The 17,240-nt window shown below is 38.4% G+C and overlaps 2 protein-coding genes across 6 annotated transcripts in view; one reads left to right on the forward strand and one right to left on the reverse strand.

The window, feature by feature from the left end:
- ryr3 (ryanodine receptor 3) overlaps nucleotides 1–11,513 on the forward strand; it is a 111,405-nt gene extending 99,892 nt beyond the window's left edge. For 4 of the 5 annotated variants that reach the window (XM_023415121.2, XM_023415123.2, XM_023415124.2 and 1 more), the window contains 17 exons: nucleotides 345–426; nucleotides 616–1,901; nucleotides 2,026–2,081; nucleotides 2,158–2,320; nucleotides 2,487–2,573; nucleotides 2,991–3,188; nucleotides 3,323–3,453; nucleotides 4,265–4,307; nucleotides 4,757–4,884; nucleotides 5,412–5,472; nucleotides 5,888–6,034; nucleotides 7,469–7,603; nucleotides 7,852–8,008; nucleotides 8,225–8,289; nucleotides 9,327–9,427; nucleotides 9,516–9,567; nucleotides 10,340–11,513. In XM_023415121.2, the coding sequence (XP_023270889.1) occupies nucleotides 345–426; nucleotides 616–1,901; nucleotides 2,026–2,081; nucleotides 2,158–2,320; nucleotides 2,487–2,573; nucleotides 2,991–3,188; nucleotides 3,323–3,453; nucleotides 4,265–4,307; nucleotides 4,757–4,884; nucleotides 5,412–5,472; nucleotides 5,888–6,034; nucleotides 7,469–7,603; nucleotides 7,852–8,008; nucleotides 8,225–8,289; nucleotides 9,327–9,427; nucleotides 9,516–9,567; nucleotides 10,340–10,435 (2,988 nt within the window). In that variant the 3' untranslated portion in view covers nucleotides 10,436–11,513. The remainder of the gene's footprint in view (nucleotides 1–344; nucleotides 427–615; nucleotides 1,902–2,025; nucleotides 2,082–2,157; nucleotides 2,321–2,486; nucleotides 2,574–2,990; nucleotides 3,189–3,322; nucleotides 3,454–4,264; nucleotides 4,308–4,756; nucleotides 4,885–5,411; nucleotides 5,473–5,887; nucleotides 6,035–7,468; nucleotides 7,604–7,851; nucleotides 8,009–8,224; nucleotides 8,290–9,326; nucleotides 9,428–9,515; nucleotides 9,568–10,339) is intronic. The other variant, XM_023415122.2, reaches the window with a different exon arrangement.
- aven (apoptosis, caspase activation inhibitor) overlaps nucleotides 11,374–17,240 on the reverse strand; it is a 38,623-nt gene continuing 32,756 nt past the window's right edge. The window contains exons 3-6 of the mRNA XM_023415127.2: nucleotides 14,645–14,715; nucleotides 13,674–13,769; nucleotides 12,572–12,857; nucleotides 11,374–12,023 (exon numbers count right to left, since the gene is read on the reverse strand). Coding sequence (XP_023270895.1) covers nucleotides 11,872–12,023; nucleotides 12,572–12,857; nucleotides 13,674–13,769; nucleotides 14,645–14,715 — 605 coding nt within the window. The 3' untranslated portion in view covers nucleotides 11,374–11,871. The remainder of the gene's footprint in view (nucleotides 12,024–12,571; nucleotides 12,858–13,673; nucleotides 13,770–14,644; nucleotides 14,716–17,240) is intronic.

Here is a 17,240-nt window from a genome sequence, read left to right on the forward strand (position 1 = left end):
TTTCGAATTAAAAATGGCACAGGTACTGCTCCTTATCAAAAGTGTGTTCGGGGGACGATGAAGTCCTAACAGACCTTTTTAAACTCCCAAATATTAAAAACACTATGTATTGGCCTCCAAAATCCTGTATCGATCAGGACCAGGTTCCATGTGCAACTATGACATATTTATAGATGTACAGATTATGACGTGAAAGTATATTTTACTTCACTAGGTAATTCACAAAATTTTTTACCGAACTAATAATGAGCCTTTATTTGAAAATGCACTTGTAGATGAGGCGTTAACAATAAAACTTTGTGTCCCAGTGAAGCTTTAAGAAAATGTCTCTTATCTCCCTTTAGGATGCCAGTCAGATTGAGCTGTTGAAGGAGCTGATGGATTTACAGAAGGACATGGTGGTCATGCTGTTGTCTCTGCTAGAAGGTAAGAGCCTGAGGCTGCCATTCAGTGACTAAGAAATTACGAGAGAGAGTGTAAAAATCATTGTTGACTTAACATCTTGATATATCTGAGATGAGTCTACTACGTGTCTATATTGTTTTGAGTAAAAGTTATAGATTAAATAATGCATTTTGTGTTTTATTTCTGAAATGAATGTTGTTCCCTCCTCAGGTAATGTGGTGAATGGCACAATTGGAAAACAGATGGTTGACACACTGGTGGAGTCTTCTAACAATGTTGAGATGATCCTCAAGTTCTTTGATATGTTCCTCAAACTGAAGGATCTAACAACCTCTGACAACTTCAAGGAGTACGACCCCGAGTTTAAAGGCATTATTTCAAAGAAGGAGTTCCAGAAGTCCATGGAGAGTCAGAAGCAGTACAGCCAGTCTGAGATTGATTTCCTGCTCTCGTGTGCAGAGGCAGATGAGAACGATATGTTTAATTACAAGGAGTTTGTGGAGCGATTCCATGAGCCAGCCAAAGACATCGGCTTCAATGTGGTAGTCCTGCTGACCAACCTGTCTGAACACATGCCACACGACTCTCGACTCGCTACCTTCTTGGATTTGGCAGAGAGCGTGCTCAGCTACTTTGAACCTTACCTGGGTCGTATTGAAATCATGGGCAGTGCAAAGCGCATTGAGAGGGTATACTTTGAGATCAGTGAGTCGAGCCGTGAACAATGGGAGAAGCCACAAGTCAAAGAGTCCAAGCGTCAGTTCATCTTTGATGTGGTCAATGAGGGCGGAGAGAGTGAGAAGATGGAGATGTTTGTGAATTTCTGTGAGGACACCATCTTTGAGATGCAGCTTGCTTCACAGATCTCTGAGCCGGACGAGGTTGAACAACCTGAGGAGGAGGAAGATGAGGATGGACACAGCATCCTGGACGAGCTGGCTGCAGAGGAGGCAGCTGCCCTGGAGTCTGCCTCAGCCTTCACCACTGCATGTGGCGCAGTGAAGAAGAAGGTTGCGCATGTCTGCCAAATATTTTCTATTAAAAACGTACGCAAGCGGTTCAAGAAAATCAAGAAACTGACCATCAAGGAGATTATCACAGGCTTCTTCTCCTTCTTCTGGATGCTCTTCACTGGCTTCTTTAAGGGAATCTACAGTCTCATCTTTGGTTTCTTCCACCTCATCTGGTCCTCCATGTTTGGTGGTGGCCTGGTAGAGGGTGCCAAGAACATAAAGGTGACGGACATCCTTGGGAACATGCCTGACCCAACCCAATTTGGTATCCATGGAGATGTGATAGAAGGAGAGAAAGTAGAGGCTATAGAGTCATCAGGAAACTTAGATATAGCCATGGCACCAGCAGGGGACATACCAGAGGTGGACATGATGCTGGAGATGCTGACGGTGCCTAAGAAGGAAGGAGGGAAACATCTGGAGCCTGGCCTGGGTGACGTTTCTGAGCTGAGTGCAGAGACGTCCACTACTGATCAAAAAAAGGTTTGCATTCAATATTCAATAACTTCCTTGGTGTGATTAATGATTTTAAACTCTATAGAAACCTGCCTTTCATTATCACTACCATTCAGTCTCACAGCTCATTGATATGTATAACACTCTCAAGCAGAAAGCTGCTGCCAAGCCTGTTGAAACTCCTGAGAGCGAACCAGAAAAAGCAGAGTGAGTATAACTGAAATTAATTATCATACAGAATAAAAAAAGAACTGTTAAGTAAAAACTATAATGACTACTACAGCACAGAGAACCAGGAGAAGGAGGATAAGCCAAAGGAGGAGGAAGCTAAGGAACCGGTGACAGAGGAGAAGCCCAAGACCAGATTGAGCCAGGCTAAAGAGCCGGCGCCTGCCTTCATGTCCAATATCTTTGCTGCTCTGGACATCTACTTGACCAAGATGCTGGTGAGGCCGGACACTGTTCTTTCAGATGGATTTCTTTGTGGCTTTGCTTGTGACAAATTCTTCAACTAAATTTTTTGGGACTCATTGTTTATTCTAATAATTGTTTCTGAAATATGAATTGTCAATTATAGAGCAGTCATGAGCTGGTCTATTATTTTCGTTACAGAACTACCTGGCTCGTAACTTCTACAACCTGCGTTTCCTGGCTCTGTTTGTGTGTTTTGCCATCAATTTCATTCTGCTCTTCTACAAGGTAACCAAAGCAGAGCTGCAGCCATTAGTGGATAGATTGATTGACTGATCAACAGAAAATTCTGAGCAAGTCAAACAAGACTACTATTCTGACCAGACCTTCAGTGTCAACTTATTTAAAATCCTCCTTTCATGAAAAAAATTAATGCAGACATTTTTTTAGGCTAATGTGACAGTTAAGAAGTTGTATTTAGTCACTTGAAACAGGTATTTTCTGCTCATGGCAGAGGGGTACCAAAACTGTAGTTGTTTAGTATAGTATAATAGTTACTAATAGCTCAAGAAAGCATTTGAGGGAATCTGAAGGACACACAGGTGTAAGAAATGTATAATGGGAAAAAAATATAAAAATTAATAAATAAATTGCTACAGATTGCAGCAATTTTTAATTGTCTACATGATATGATTCTGTCTTTAGGTCACTGGTGAAACTGATGAGGACAGTGATGATGAAAACCAATGGGGTGAGGAGGAGGAAGATCAGGACACACTTTTTGACATGGATGAGTTTGTGCTTCAGGAGAGCACTGGCTACATGTTACCAACGCTGCGCTTCTTGGCTATATTCCACACTGTCATCTCGCTCGTCTGTGTGGTCGGGTACTACTGTCTGAAGGTGAGTATATTTATGATGCTCTTACTGCTTTAACAGTCTGTCTTCACATGGCTGAGCGTAATTTCTTTGCAGATGATACCATTGTTTATGTGAAGTTACAGTTTTAGTTACCCATCTTCAAATTTTGCTTTTAGGTTCCTTTGGTGGTGTTCAAGAGAGAGAAGGAGATTGCCAGGAAACTTGAATTTGATGGTCTCTACATTACTGAGCAGCCGTCTGATGATGACATCAAAGGCCAGTGGGATCGACTCGTGATCAACACCCCGTGAGTTGTTCACAACATTAACATGATCATTTAACAACCTTTTTTAAAATATAAGGAAAATAAGTATTTAAATTTCATTTAACATAGCTGTTTAAACAATTTAGCCAATAATTTATAAAGTGAACATTATTGGCTAAATTATGTAAACACTTTTTTTGGTTATAAAACTGTGGACTGGAGGCTTTATTTTCATTGGCAAATGCAAAACAACCGAAATACGATACGTCCAAATTTTTTAGGTCTATATGTGCAAAACAGTTGAACTAGAATAATAAAAACCTGCACCGCTTACAAGGGAATCATGTCCTCTACAGCCACACATGGACTCTCACTAGCTGATGCTTTAACTAAATACCATCATGCAATTTAATGATCACTTTGTGCACAGACAGGACAGAAACTGAAAGTGTCATTCACCTGCAGTGTTTGTGTTGATGACACATCAACCTGATATCTGCAGACAGCCGTTATCTAGTGTTAGCTCCCCGGCAGGGACACGCTGAATAAAGTAGAATCCACACACGGTTGAGTTGACTTCCATGACCTTACATCTTATACACAGAGAGAATATCCTCAACAAACACAGGGTTCAAATCAGTGTGCAGTGTTTTCTCAGTCTCGCCCTCTCACAGATGCCATAGCGGATTTGTTCAAAAAAAGGAGAAACTTAGATCAATCAGTAATGAAAACAGTCACTAAAATAAAACATAAAAATAACATCTAAACTTTCTAGTTGAGGCCACAAGAATTAACTAATAGATGTATTTTATCTAACAGCTACACTAAGTCCTAATTCTACATTTCATTGCAGTTCTTTCCCCAACAACTACTGGGACAAGTTTATCAAGCGCAAGGTGAGTAGAGAGACAGTATTTCTGTAAGATACTGTGACTGACCTGTTCTGATGAACTTGTGCATGATATTGAGTTATTAACATCCCTCAATGTTGACAAAGTAGTTACAGCTGATTCACCTGATTTCTTAACACAAAAATATAAGATAGAACTAAATATGTAGTAATTTTATATCTGGATTCCAGGAGACTCATATCAGGGGTTGTTGAAAGTTTTCATATTCAGACTGCCTGATTTAAGATTTTGTTCCAGGAATCTATGTTAGAGGATTGTTGTTGTGATATATGCAGTGATGGTGGTGTTTCATGCATTCTCTGAGATAAAAAGTAGTGAAACTGCAGTGAAATTCAACTCTCGTTGTCATTGCTGTTTTGTGTGTGTGTGTGTGTGTGTGTGTGTGTGTGTGTGTGTGTGTGTGTGTGTGTGTGTGTGTGTGTGTATTTCTATAGGTGATCAACAAATATGGTGACATGTATGGAGCTGAACGCATCGCTGAGCTCTTAGGCCTGGATAAGACTGCTCTCGACTTTGACCCCACAGTGGAGACTGAAGAGAGGGAAGCCTCCTTGGTCTCCTGGTGAGAAGTCAATCCCTCTTACTACTCCAGTATGGATGTGGACATGAAAAGTGAAAGTCTTTGTGTTTATATAACATTAGGTATCTGCACAGGAAGACGTTTATGTATATGCAGACAGGGTGACTTTTTAGACTCTAGTGGCCAAGAACAGGCTAAAAAAAAAAGAGATATATCAGCACTAACCCAGGTAATCATAGACTGACATCAGCTGGGGAAGTTAAAGTTGGCTTGGCTCAGGCCTGAAAGTTTGAACATTCCCTGACCTGAACATGTGCACTGATGCTAGTGGATTCAGGAATTAAAGTCAATCCCTGAGTTTAAACACAAGTATCTCCACATTTTACCGATAATTAGCATGACATGGACAGAGTGAGTGGAATATCAGCTCTTACTCCAAATTGAACACAATAGATTTATAGAAAACCAGACTAAACTAATAATCTTATGTTCCTCAAAATATCAACTACATCTCTAGATATTATTTGGAGTTTGCATGTTAGCAACACCATATTGTTTCTCATTGACAGGCTGAGCTCCATTGATACAAAGTACCACATCTGGAAGATGGGTGTGGTTTTGACTGACAACGTAAGTTTATTTAATGTATACTAAAAGCACTTTGTATTCACACTGCTGTGGGGGAAATAATGTTTCAGTTGTGATCAAGGTTAACAAAGTTGTTTTGTAACCTGTTTAATCATTTTCCAGTCGCAATTAATAACAGAAATAATTAAAATAAGAGTAACGCATAAAAGAAATATAAAGAGTAAAAAAATTAAAGATAAACAAATTACATATGAATGCAATTTAAATGATAGAAACATGTGTATATTCTCTGTGTGTAGTCACTGCAATTTTTCAGTATATAAAAATGTAAAATCTACATATGTCAATATGTACAATAGTATTGCAAACTATACAATAAAAGTGCAACTATACAGAGCAATGCAACCACCATTAAACCTATCATCTTTCACTAATGAGTGGCCTTCTGTCCCTGCAGTCCTTCCTGTATCTGATCTGGTACACCACCATGTCCATCTTTGGACACTTCAACAACTTCTTCTTTGCTGCTCACTTGCTGGACATCGCCATGGGCTTCAAGACCCTTCGCACCATCCTGTCTTCTGTCACTCACAACGGGAAGCAGGCAAGTAGTTCAACCAGCAGAGGGAGGCAGAGTACAGATTACAAATTCAACAAGTCACGCCACACTAATCTTTGTCTGGTAGAAAATCTTTTTCTCAAAACTTGCATATGCCCTTTTTAGTTGGAAAGTCTTAAAATTTGTTAAACATTTATGGGGTAGACTCTGCTTTTCTGTAAACAATCTGCATCTATATGTGCTCTGTGTTAGATAAACAACTAGCATGATGATTCATACTGAACACCAACATAATCAAATCAAGAAATTAACTTCTGGAAAAAAGGAAATAGACACAGTGGATATCTATTAAGACTCAGTCATCCAAGTCACAGGATATTTAGAAATGAACAGTCATGAGAAATATATTAAAGGAATTAAATACAAATAAAAAGGTGACTGGATTTTCTGTTTTATTCTTGAGGGTGTTAGGAATGAGTCATTCACAGTTTGATGTGAGAAATGTATTTTATGGTAAAGGTGAAGCAGCGTTGAAGTAACTTGTATCTGGTTTTGTGGATTTGCTTCTCACTGTTGCTGCTGATATGTTGTTATAAATGTGGTCACTGAAGGAAAAAGACTGGTTTAAACCAGTAACCTCCTATAAGGGGTACTCATAATCCCAAAGGGGGTACCCCCTGCAATTGCCAGGGGAACTTTTATTGTAGAATAGGTCAAAACAGAAATTACAATTTGATTGTAAAAACTATTCAGATGATGAGTCAACTGTAAGACCTGAAACACAAGTGTTGTGATTAAAGGAGGTAAAAAACTAGTTGGATGATGAGCAGGCAGGTGTTACAGTTAGCTAGACTGTTTTACATAAATTGCTGAAATAGATGCTATCAGTGATACGTAAACAGATCTAATAAATAATTACCTAAAAGGAATGGATAAACATTCTTTGTAGGTAATTATTTACATAATTTGCTCATTTGCTTATAGTTTACATAACTAGCTAATTTACAATCAATAAATGCTCAAATAATAGTTTAGCATTTAATAATATTTGAGGGTCCATCTGACAAAAAAGGTTGGGAACCAGTGATTTAGACAGTCAGTCTGTCAGTGAACAGTATGCATATGTAAATCGCAGGGCATCAATGGGGCATTAAGCAGTTCCGTCTCCAAAGTCATTGAATTCTGATTAAAGCTGCCCTGAAATCCTCAATTCAGCTGGAGAGGCCTTGAAAACCTTGCAGTTCTTTTGTGAACCACTCTCCCCATGAAAAAAAAAAAGTCATGTTTATCCATTTCTGCAAAAAAAATTACCCTCAAAATCTACATTTAAACAAGACAAGGCACAATCATTTGTGCTTCCGAAGAGGCTGCTCTTTCCTCAGCTTTCAGCTCAAATTGTCACTGGGAATAAATAGAGGTCAAATAAATTGTTTCAGAGCATCTAAGCACCAGATTTTAATGACTTTTCTCTCCTTCTAGCTTGTGCTGACTGTGGGTCTGTTGGCTGTGGTCGTCTATCTCTACACTGTTGTGGCCTTCAACTTCTTCAGGAAGTTCTACAATAAGAGCGAGGATGAAGACGAGCCTGACATGAAGTGTGATGACATGATGACGGTATGCCTGACCACCACCCACCTCCCTCTATTGATTTATGAAATAAGAGACAAAATTGAAAATAGATGATTGAACCCACTTAATCCTGGGCAGAGTAGGAACCAGAATGATGTCTTAAACAAATGAAATACAAGTTTTCCATCCTCGGTTACCACAGAATAAGATATAGCTGCACTTTACACTCATTTTAGCTTAAAAAATTGTGAAATGACTTAAGCTCTATGTGTCTTCCTCTTTTCTCTTCATAGTGCTATTTGTTCCACATGTATGTTGGTGTGAGAGCTGGAGGAGGTATTGGAGATGAGCTGGAGGACCCAGCTGGAGACCCTTATGAGCTCTACCGCATCCTGTTTGACATCACCTTCTTCTTCTTTGTCATCGTCATCCTGCTGGCCATCATTCAGGGTACACAACCTTTATTATATCATTTCATTTATCCTAGGGGGGTTCTCACATTTAGCATTGCCTTACAGAGCACAAATACAGGTGGAAATTAGATGAGGAAATGACTTCTTTATTGCCACATTCATCAGTCTCGTCATGTATTCTACATCAGTTTAATAGTTGTGTTATAGGGTGTGTTAAAGTGCTCCCCTCATAGACTGTTGCACCCTCCTTCAGGTTTGATCATTGATGCCTTTGGTGAGCTGAGAGACCAGCAGGAGCAGGTGAAGGAGGACATGGAGGTAAGATCCGGGTCCAGCCAAGATGGAAACTGCGTATTAGGAGGAACATTAAAATACTAAGGGTGCTTTCACACATATTTGGTGCAATTCAAACAAATTCTCGTGCATTTGCCAGGTTAGTTTGGGCTGGTGTGAAAACTTAACTTTTTTGCAAACTAAACAACTGGTCTGAGATCACCTGAAAAAGGAGGATCGCGGTTCGATTCCAGACAAACGCTGGTGGAATTTGTTTCTGGACTAAATGCAGCAGTAGTAGTGGTAGACTGTGACTGATGATCGGAAGAATGTCGAGGAAGCAACATACATTACTGTGCAAAAGTTTCAGGGATTAAAAGTAGAAATTCTACCAAAAATAAGTCAATGAATAGTGTTTTATTAGTTACCCTCAAAAACAGAAAAATATTTGATGTGACCGTCCTTTGCCTTTAAAACAGGTCACAGCTCCTCTGTGGATTTAGGCCGTCTCAGTGTCCTCTGTCTCCTCATATTGAGATCAGGGCTCTGTGGGGGTCAGACCATCTGTTGCTCACTGCGCTGATGATAGTTCTTTATGACTCGGGCTGTGTGTTTGATTTTGGCAGTTCCTCATTTAAAAGTGAGTTGAACTTAGCAGCCACAGTTTCTATCTTCCTCTGTATCACAGTAAGGTGCCTGCCTGTGTGTCATTATTCATTAAATGGGATGAGTTGCAGTCCCAACTAATAATGCTCCAAATAAATTATCATTATTTATTAAATAAACACTGTAGTCATTAAAATGCAGCATGACTTAATGTCAGTCACCAGAATTGGATGTGGGTCAGTGTAGAGTTGATAATGAAGGATCATCACCAGAACTGTAAAATTGTAGAATTGTAAAAAAGTCAGTTTGAACACAAAGCAGAACTAAAAGGCAACAAATCATTTTCTTAGTCCCCAATTAACAAAACTACAGGTGTGAAAAATCCTGAATGCAGCAGGAACAAGAGTGTTATGTGTAAGTTGACCTCCTGTACCCTTGTATCAACATGTAAACATCCCCTCTCACTCTTCTTCCAGACCAAATGCTTCATCTGTGGCATTGGCAACGACTACTTTGATCGGACGCCTCACGGGTTTGAAACCCACACCTTACAAGAACACAACCTAGCCAACTACCTGTGAGTGCAGCAACACATAAAATGACTTCACTTCAGTAAGTTAGAAGTCTTCCAGATTCACAACACTCGTCTCCCCTCCCATGTGCAGGTTCTTCTTGATGTACCTGATTAACAAGGACGAGACTGAACACACGGGTCAGGTATGTGACAGGAGTTTCAGAATAATCTTTCAGCCTCGACTTTCTTCTCAGTTGCATTTTATTCTGTTCAATGCGACGTAATTATGTCTGATCGATCTCAAGAAAGCAAAGAAATAAAATCCTGCACATTGGCTCCAAATTCGGGAGGTTTTACTTGTGCAACATTTCAACCCACTTGATATGTTGCATAAGTGCAGCTTAGCTGGAGGAAGAAGCAACGCGTGGGTTTACTTCGACCTTTTTTTTTTATATTAACTTGTTATTGTCCTGCACCCGAGACCCAAGGTATTTTTTTATTTGATGTGTACACACTGTTCTCATATCACAAATACTGAAGGAAAATAAAAGGTTTTTTTTTCTGGAGTTCCTTCACAAATTCACCTACAGCTATCAATGATTGTTTCTGTAGAAAATATGAACAAAGCATATGGATCGACAAGGAATTAAATTGGTTCCTACAGCATAGCTCAGAGTACTGAAGTATAAAACATTTATTGATCATCGCCCTAAAAGCGACTGAAGCTACAACTCAGTAAAGGGTCACTTCATCCTAATCAAAAACATATTTTCTATTTTCCCTCTAGAGGTCTCTACCCATGCAGACAGTTGTGGTTTTCCAATATCTCAAAACCTGGCCAAATATTACTGTAACTAATCTGTATGGCAAGACATGAAGCATAACTGTTTGGAGAGTAACTCTGGAGAACTGATGCTTTAAAACTTAATTAACTCAATTAGAGCTGTAATTTTTTTTTTCCCTTTCCTCCTCCAGGAGTCATATGTGTGGAAGATGTACCAGGAGAGATGCTGGGACTTCTTCCCTACTGGAGACTGCTTCCGTAAGCAATATGAGGACCAGTTGGGTTAGAGAGGTGGGTCAGACTTGTCTATTGTCCCAAACACCCCTCTCTACTTTCCTTCTATCTGAAAGAGACAATGAACTTGACTTCACCATTAACACAACTTGAACACTCACTGGACTTTCTCTGCTGCCATGGTGTCAAAATATGTGAAGTAGAAAAAAAATAATTTAATTTTGAATTTAAATACACGTAAAAAGATAATTTAAAGAAAATTATTTTAAAACTTACAACTGATGAGTGGACGTTTGTGCATCCAAGTCCTCTTCCTTGTTACCGAAAACCGTCACTTGCCACGACGCCTCTTTTATGCAAAGTCTTCTTTTGATTCTGATTCACATTGCCTTTTCACTTGCTTAACCCCAACCTGTTGCACAATTTGTTGTGTGTAGACATTTGATACACGTGGAGGGTTACAGCATGACAACTGAATGTCTGAATATGCACATTTTCTAGTTTTAACGCCAGGATGTTAGTGTCACTTATCAAACCAACAGAATGGATGTGTGCTGCTAGTGTCGATCCAGTTAACATCAAATGAAATGAGTGAGTCCTGCTCTGCCTTTCAACGCTGGTTATAATCTGTCTGATGAAATAATGAAGATGGTTCTTCCAGGACCAGAGACGACTCACTTTACGTGTTTATCAAGAGCCGATGTGCCTTAAGAGAAACTATGCAAAAAAAAAAAAGAAAATCATTTTTGTCCCTCCTGACACAAGCTGTGTGCTAGTTCTGGATTAGTTACAAGCAGATTTAGCTCAAGTTAGTTTTGTGGCTTTTACATTTAAAAAAAAGAAAAGAAGCATTTGTTGTATAAAATATAGATGACCCTCGTGTAAATGTTGCTTAGTTTGGTTTTGTTCCTAAGCTGTGGTGTCCTGCCCGCCTGCACTTCTTTCCACAGTAGAAGAACCCCACAACAAGAGGAAACCGAAAAAAACAAAACTTGGTTCAGGGATTTATTGACGACAAGATGGTTAACTGCTGTTGTATGGCCATTTCTATGTATGTAGTAGCTTTGGTAAACCGCATTTCTTTTAATGATGGGGAGGAAATGAATAAATTAATTGACGCAATAAATCAAACGTGTTTGTGACCTCTTTCACTGTCCGTCCATTACACACTCTCTTGAGGTGTGCAACTTTCATACTCACATGGAACAGAAAATTCACATTCTCACAAACGTTCAAGATGTTCTGTCCCGTCTCTGCACCTCCAAACATATCGTCTCTCATTAAGCTCCAGAAACAGAGCGGAGGCTAATGTGAAGCAAAGTCTTTCAGCATGTGAGGTTAAATACTGGCTTTAAGGCTGAATGTTTCAAGTAAATTTCTGTTTGGTCTTGATATGATTTTTAAAAGGACAAAAGCCAAAGCAGAGGAGGTTCAAGTCCACTTTCCTTTACATACTCCTTTCATCAAGTCTGTCCTGGATCATTGGTGGTCAGGAGATCATGCTGTCGAGCCAGTCCTCCAGGTCCTCCTCTGTCATTTCCTGCTTGACGGAGGCCTTTGGAGGTGTGACATCTTTGTCTTTCATCTCCTCCGTCTTCTCCTCCAACACCTCCGGTGCCACCTCCTTCATTTCGGCACACACTGCAAATTAAAAGAACACAGGGAAGATTTTGACTCTAAAGCTTTGAAGACTTATTTTCTCATGATGTGAGATTGTCTTTAACGTTTTCATTAAATTTCTGATGAATGTGGTGAATTTAAAGCAAAAGTTATGATTTTGGAAATGTTCTTGTTTGTTTTATGGCAGAGAGTTAGATGTGAGGATGAAGATCACTCTCCTGTCAGTTAAATATGAAGCTTTAGCCAGCAGCTACTTTGCTTAGCTTAGCATAAAGACTGGATCAGTCCAAAGGCAACAAATGTGACTACCAGCGTCACAGAAGCTCATTAATTAACACATTATATCTTGTTTAAGATACATACAAGAACAGAGGTATAAAACAACAATTAGCCATTAAACAGTGGGTTACGCGCCTGACCATTTCTCAGCTCTAAGCAGCTGTAGCTTCATATTTATCAATCTCATCGAACTCTGGCAAGAAAGCAAATAAGTGTACTTCACAAAATGCTCCACAAAGATCTTAGAAAACAAAAATAAGTTACAAATGGGAGAGCGATAATAAACTCACCTTCCTCTGGACTGACTCTCTCCTCATCTGTAACACTGGCAGACTGGTTTTCTACAACACCTGAGACTGGTTTTTCTAAACCGAGCAGCTGGTCCAGCTCTTCATCACCATCATCCTCTGGCAGCTTGGAAGCATTTGAGGTGGACACTGGGGTTGGAGCCACGGGGACTTTCTGGTTGATGCTGAGACCTTTAAAAGTTGTGGATGGAGGAGTGAATGTGGACGTTTTGGACATTTCTTGTTTAGGTGCGGGGCTCACTGTGGGCAGCTCTACTGGAGTCAGGACCTGAAACATCAGGATTAGTGTACAAAAAAAAGAATGACAGTGGGTTTTACTATTATTATATTATTTTCAAATCCATCAGATAAAAATAATCACACATACATATATATATAAATAAAAATCACACTCAACACTTTCATCAATCTGTTTTCTTCCAAAGAAAGAAGATATAAACCTGTCACCGGTCCCACTGAATATTGACCTTCAGTGTTTTTTCATTTTCACAGTTCATCCCTAAGCACATGACCAGGACAAATAATATCGGTTAAAAGGATGGATGAGTATTAAGCCTGAATCCTTCACTAAGAATTTGTTTCCACTGATTTCCGTCTTAAGTCTCGCACTGGGCTTAATCTCTGTCAGTGAATCCAATCTAAAAATTTTGTTTATTATTTTTGCGATAGAATTATACTAATTAATGTGCAGCAAAAAGTATTCTCAGTTAATTTTCTTACTTTACCGACCCCTGAAAAGAGAGTAGAGCTGCAACTATTAGTCAATGGACAGACGATTGATCTGCAATTGCTCTTACAATGGATTATTTGTTTTCAAGACGAAATGCCGAACACACTGGTTTCAGCTTTTCAAACATAAGGAATTGCTGTTTTTCTTATGTGATATATGACAGTTGAACATTGATGTTGATGAAAAAAACAAACTGAAGACATCACTTGGGGCTAGTGATTAATCAATAATGAAAATAATTGTTGGTTGCAGCCCTACAAGAGAGAATTTTCCCGAGCTACGAGGGCCTGCTGGACGTCAGCTGATACAGGGCCGAACAGAGTGCGACTGAGCTTTTGCAGTCAGAGGTCCTACCTGAACCAGCTCGGCCTCCAGGTTGAGTCTCTGATGCAGAGGAACCTGTTGAAGGGTCTGGGCAAGAGCTGGGAGGTCCACGAACCCCGCTGACATCTGCAGAGAAACGAAGTGTAAAAGCAGCTGTTTGCAGCCAGACTCCAGATGTTTATAGGTTGAAGATGTAGAAAACAGTTTAAAGCCACATTTAAATCCCACTGGATTTCCATCAGGATATGGAATCAAAAGTATTTGGAGCATTATTCTAACATGAGGCTTAAACAGCAGTAAGTATCCAAGCATGAGAAAACTTGTTTGTGAAATTTTCTGTACTGTTAAAAGTCGTCTACTAAAGCAGGTCGGTACTTGCTTGCACATAAGAGAAACAAAACAATGTATCTCTGACTCTACACAAGAAATAGCAAGAGGTCAGGAAGCCTTATATAATCTGACTGTGTTTGTTGCACTGCTTTGTATCCACAGACAAAGACGAGTGCTGGTAGAGTCAGGATGAGTGATGATAAACTCACAAGCTGTCAGTTCTGATATTCAACATCATTCTATATTATGTTCTTTTAAAAACTGAGTGACTCGTGGAGGTGGAGCAAGGCTATTTAAATGTCTCCTTTGTAGTTCATTTTGTGATGAAGCCATGAATATTTCACAGGAAAGATGAAAACTCTGACCTGCTGATGGTACTAAGATTAAATAGTAAGAGGATCATTAAAGTCATTTGACGTCATCCTCTTGCTTTCACGAATGTCTGCACGAATGTTTCACGTCAATCACACTTTTTCAAGATATTTGAGTCTGGACCAAAGAGTTGGAGGAACCCACCAACACACACTGACAATGCTACATTAGCTCCTTCTACTTTCTGCATTTTAACCCAGATGTAGTGTTCGCTGGAGGAAAAGTGGGTTAAATCCATGACAGACCAACTAACAATGCAGAGTGCTGCAGATTGGCATTGTATTGGAATATAGATTTACCTGACTGGCTGTAAATAAGTCCATCTCCCAGTCTTTTTCCTCTGCAAGGCGGAATTGAGTGAAGCAATCCCCTGAGAAAGACACAGAAACAGAGTTTGACACATCACTGCTGCAGTCAACTCCCTGCAGTGCTGTTAGTTAACTGTAGCCTGTGTGTGATGGATCCAGCTGCTGTAAGCCCAGTGATAGCCCCACACACACACACACACACACAAACACCTGACATGTCTGAAACCTTAAACCAGTGTTTCTGTGGAAGGCAGTCAATAGCTTAGTGTAAACTGTTGATCCGGGTGAGAGCTAAAGCAGCGCCAACACGTGACACTGCTCTGCTTCCAAAACATCACCAGGCTGAGGGCTCTTACAACTACGGAGACTGAGGACGTGTTTTTGTTAAGCAGCAGTGACAGGTGAAGACTGAACCTGATCACACTTCATCAGAGCTGTTTAGGTGTGATGGAGGAAATGGAAACAAATGAGAAAACGGCTCTGATGAACCTTTGAGTTGTCTGACTGAGCTACAGAGGAGAGCACAGTCAAAACACAACACCCAGTACAGCTGCTCAACAGGGACACTGTGTCAGATGTGAAGCACCACTTGGAGAGCTTGCATCATTTTGGGTGGAATAAACAGGGTGGTTGAATATTTTTAGATGTGGCAGAGAGAGTCTTTTACATGTTTCAGTGTTGGACAGTTAGCCAGGCCATTTCTGTAGCAACAACGTGGAGAATTGCTTTATTCTTTGAAAGGGATCAGATCAATATTTTGGGAAATAAACTTGTTCACTTTCTTTCTATGAAACAATCAACCAAGAACAATTAGATGAGATGAATGATATCACGCTCCTGTTTGCCTGTAGAAGTGTGAACCTTGGGACAGGAGGCAATTAGCCCAGTTTAGCATGAACACAAACAGGAGAGGGCAACAGCTGGATGTCCATTCATTTTTTTCCCCCTCATTCATATGCAAATTCATGCAGCAAGGGAAACCAAAACCTAATCAGATCACATGCTCCATTAGGATTACCTGTGGTGCCAGTATGAAGTCTATACTATGGGTTGCTCTTGAGTTAGTGTGTTAACAACGAAAAAAATTTGAATTCTTAAAGAGTTAAGGAGTTACAGTAATTTCCCTCATTAACACGAACATTTATGCATAACTCATTGTATCTCGTTTGTTTTAGGATTTCATTGTCATCTGTCAATCTGCCCAAGATTTTGAATCTAGTCATCAGCTAGCTAGAATAGTATAATAATAGATAGTAAGGCATAAAAATGTCAAAAACGCCATAGTATAGTAAGGCATAAAAATATTTTTAAAAAAAAAGGTCATAGTATAGTAAAGCATAAAAATGTCAAAAAACGTCATAGTATAGTAAGGCATAAAAATATTTTTAAGAAATGTCATAGTATAGTAAGGCATAAAAATATAAAAAAAACGTCACAGTATAGTAAGGCATAAAAATATAGTATAGTAAGGTATAAAAATGTCAAAAAGGTCATATTATAGTAAGGCATAAAAATATTTCAAAAATGTCATAGTATAGTAAGGCATAAAATGTCAAAAATGTCATAGTATAGTAAGGCATAAAAATGTCAAAAACGTCACAGTATAGTAAGGCATAAAAATATAAAATAATGTCATAGTATAGTAAGGTGAAAAAATATTTAAAAAATGTTATAGTATAGTAAGGCATAAAAATGTCAAAAATGTCATAGTATAGTAATGCATAAAAATATTTTTTTAAAAAAGGTCACAGTATAGTAAGGCATAAAATGTCAAAAATGTCATATTATAGTAAGGCATAAAAATATTTTTTTTAAAAACGTCATAGTATAGTAAGGCATAAAAATATTTTTTAAAAAAAGGTCATAGTATAGTAAGGCATAAAAATGTCAAAAAATGTCATAGTATAGTAAGGCATAAAAATATTTTTTTTAAAAACGTCATAGTATAGTAAGGCATAAAAATATTTTATTTAAAAAATGTCACAGTATAGTAAGGCCTAAAAATATAAAAAAATGTAATAGTATAGTAAGGTGAAAAAATATAAAAAAACGTCATAGTATAGTAAAGTAAAAATGTCAAAAAATGTCATAGTATAGTAAGGCATAAAAATGTAAAAAAACGTCATATATAGTAAGGCAAAAAAATATTTAAAAAATGTCACAGTATAGTAAGGCATAAAAATATAAAAAAATGTAATAGTATAGTAAGGTGAAAAAATATAAAAAAACGTCATAGTATAGTAAGGCATAAAAATGTCAAAAAATGTCATAGTATAGTAAGGCATAAAAATGTAAAAAAACGTCATAGTATAGTAAGGCAAAAAAATATAAAAAAACGTCATAGTATAGTAAGGCAAAAAAATATTTAAAAAATGTTATAGTATAGTAAGGCATAAAAATGTCAAAAATGTCATAGTAAAGTAAGGCATAAAAAAAAAAATGTCATAGTATAGTAAGGCATAAAAATGTCAAAAAACGTCATAGTATAGTAAGGCATAAAAATATTTTTTAAAAAAAGGTCACAGTATAGTAAGGCATAAAAATATAAAAAAATGTAATAGTATAGTAAGGTGAAAAAATATAAAAA

This window comes from Seriola lalandi, unplaced genomic scaffold, assembly GCF_002814215.2.
Source record: "Seriola lalandi dorsalis isolate HSWRI2012SDOR001 ecotype SW California unplaced genomic scaffold, Sedor1 jcf7180002054544, whole genome shotgun sequence".
NCBI classification, from domain to species: domain Eukaryota; kingdom Metazoa; phylum Chordata; class Actinopteri; order Carangiformes; family Carangidae; genus Seriola; species Seriola lalandi.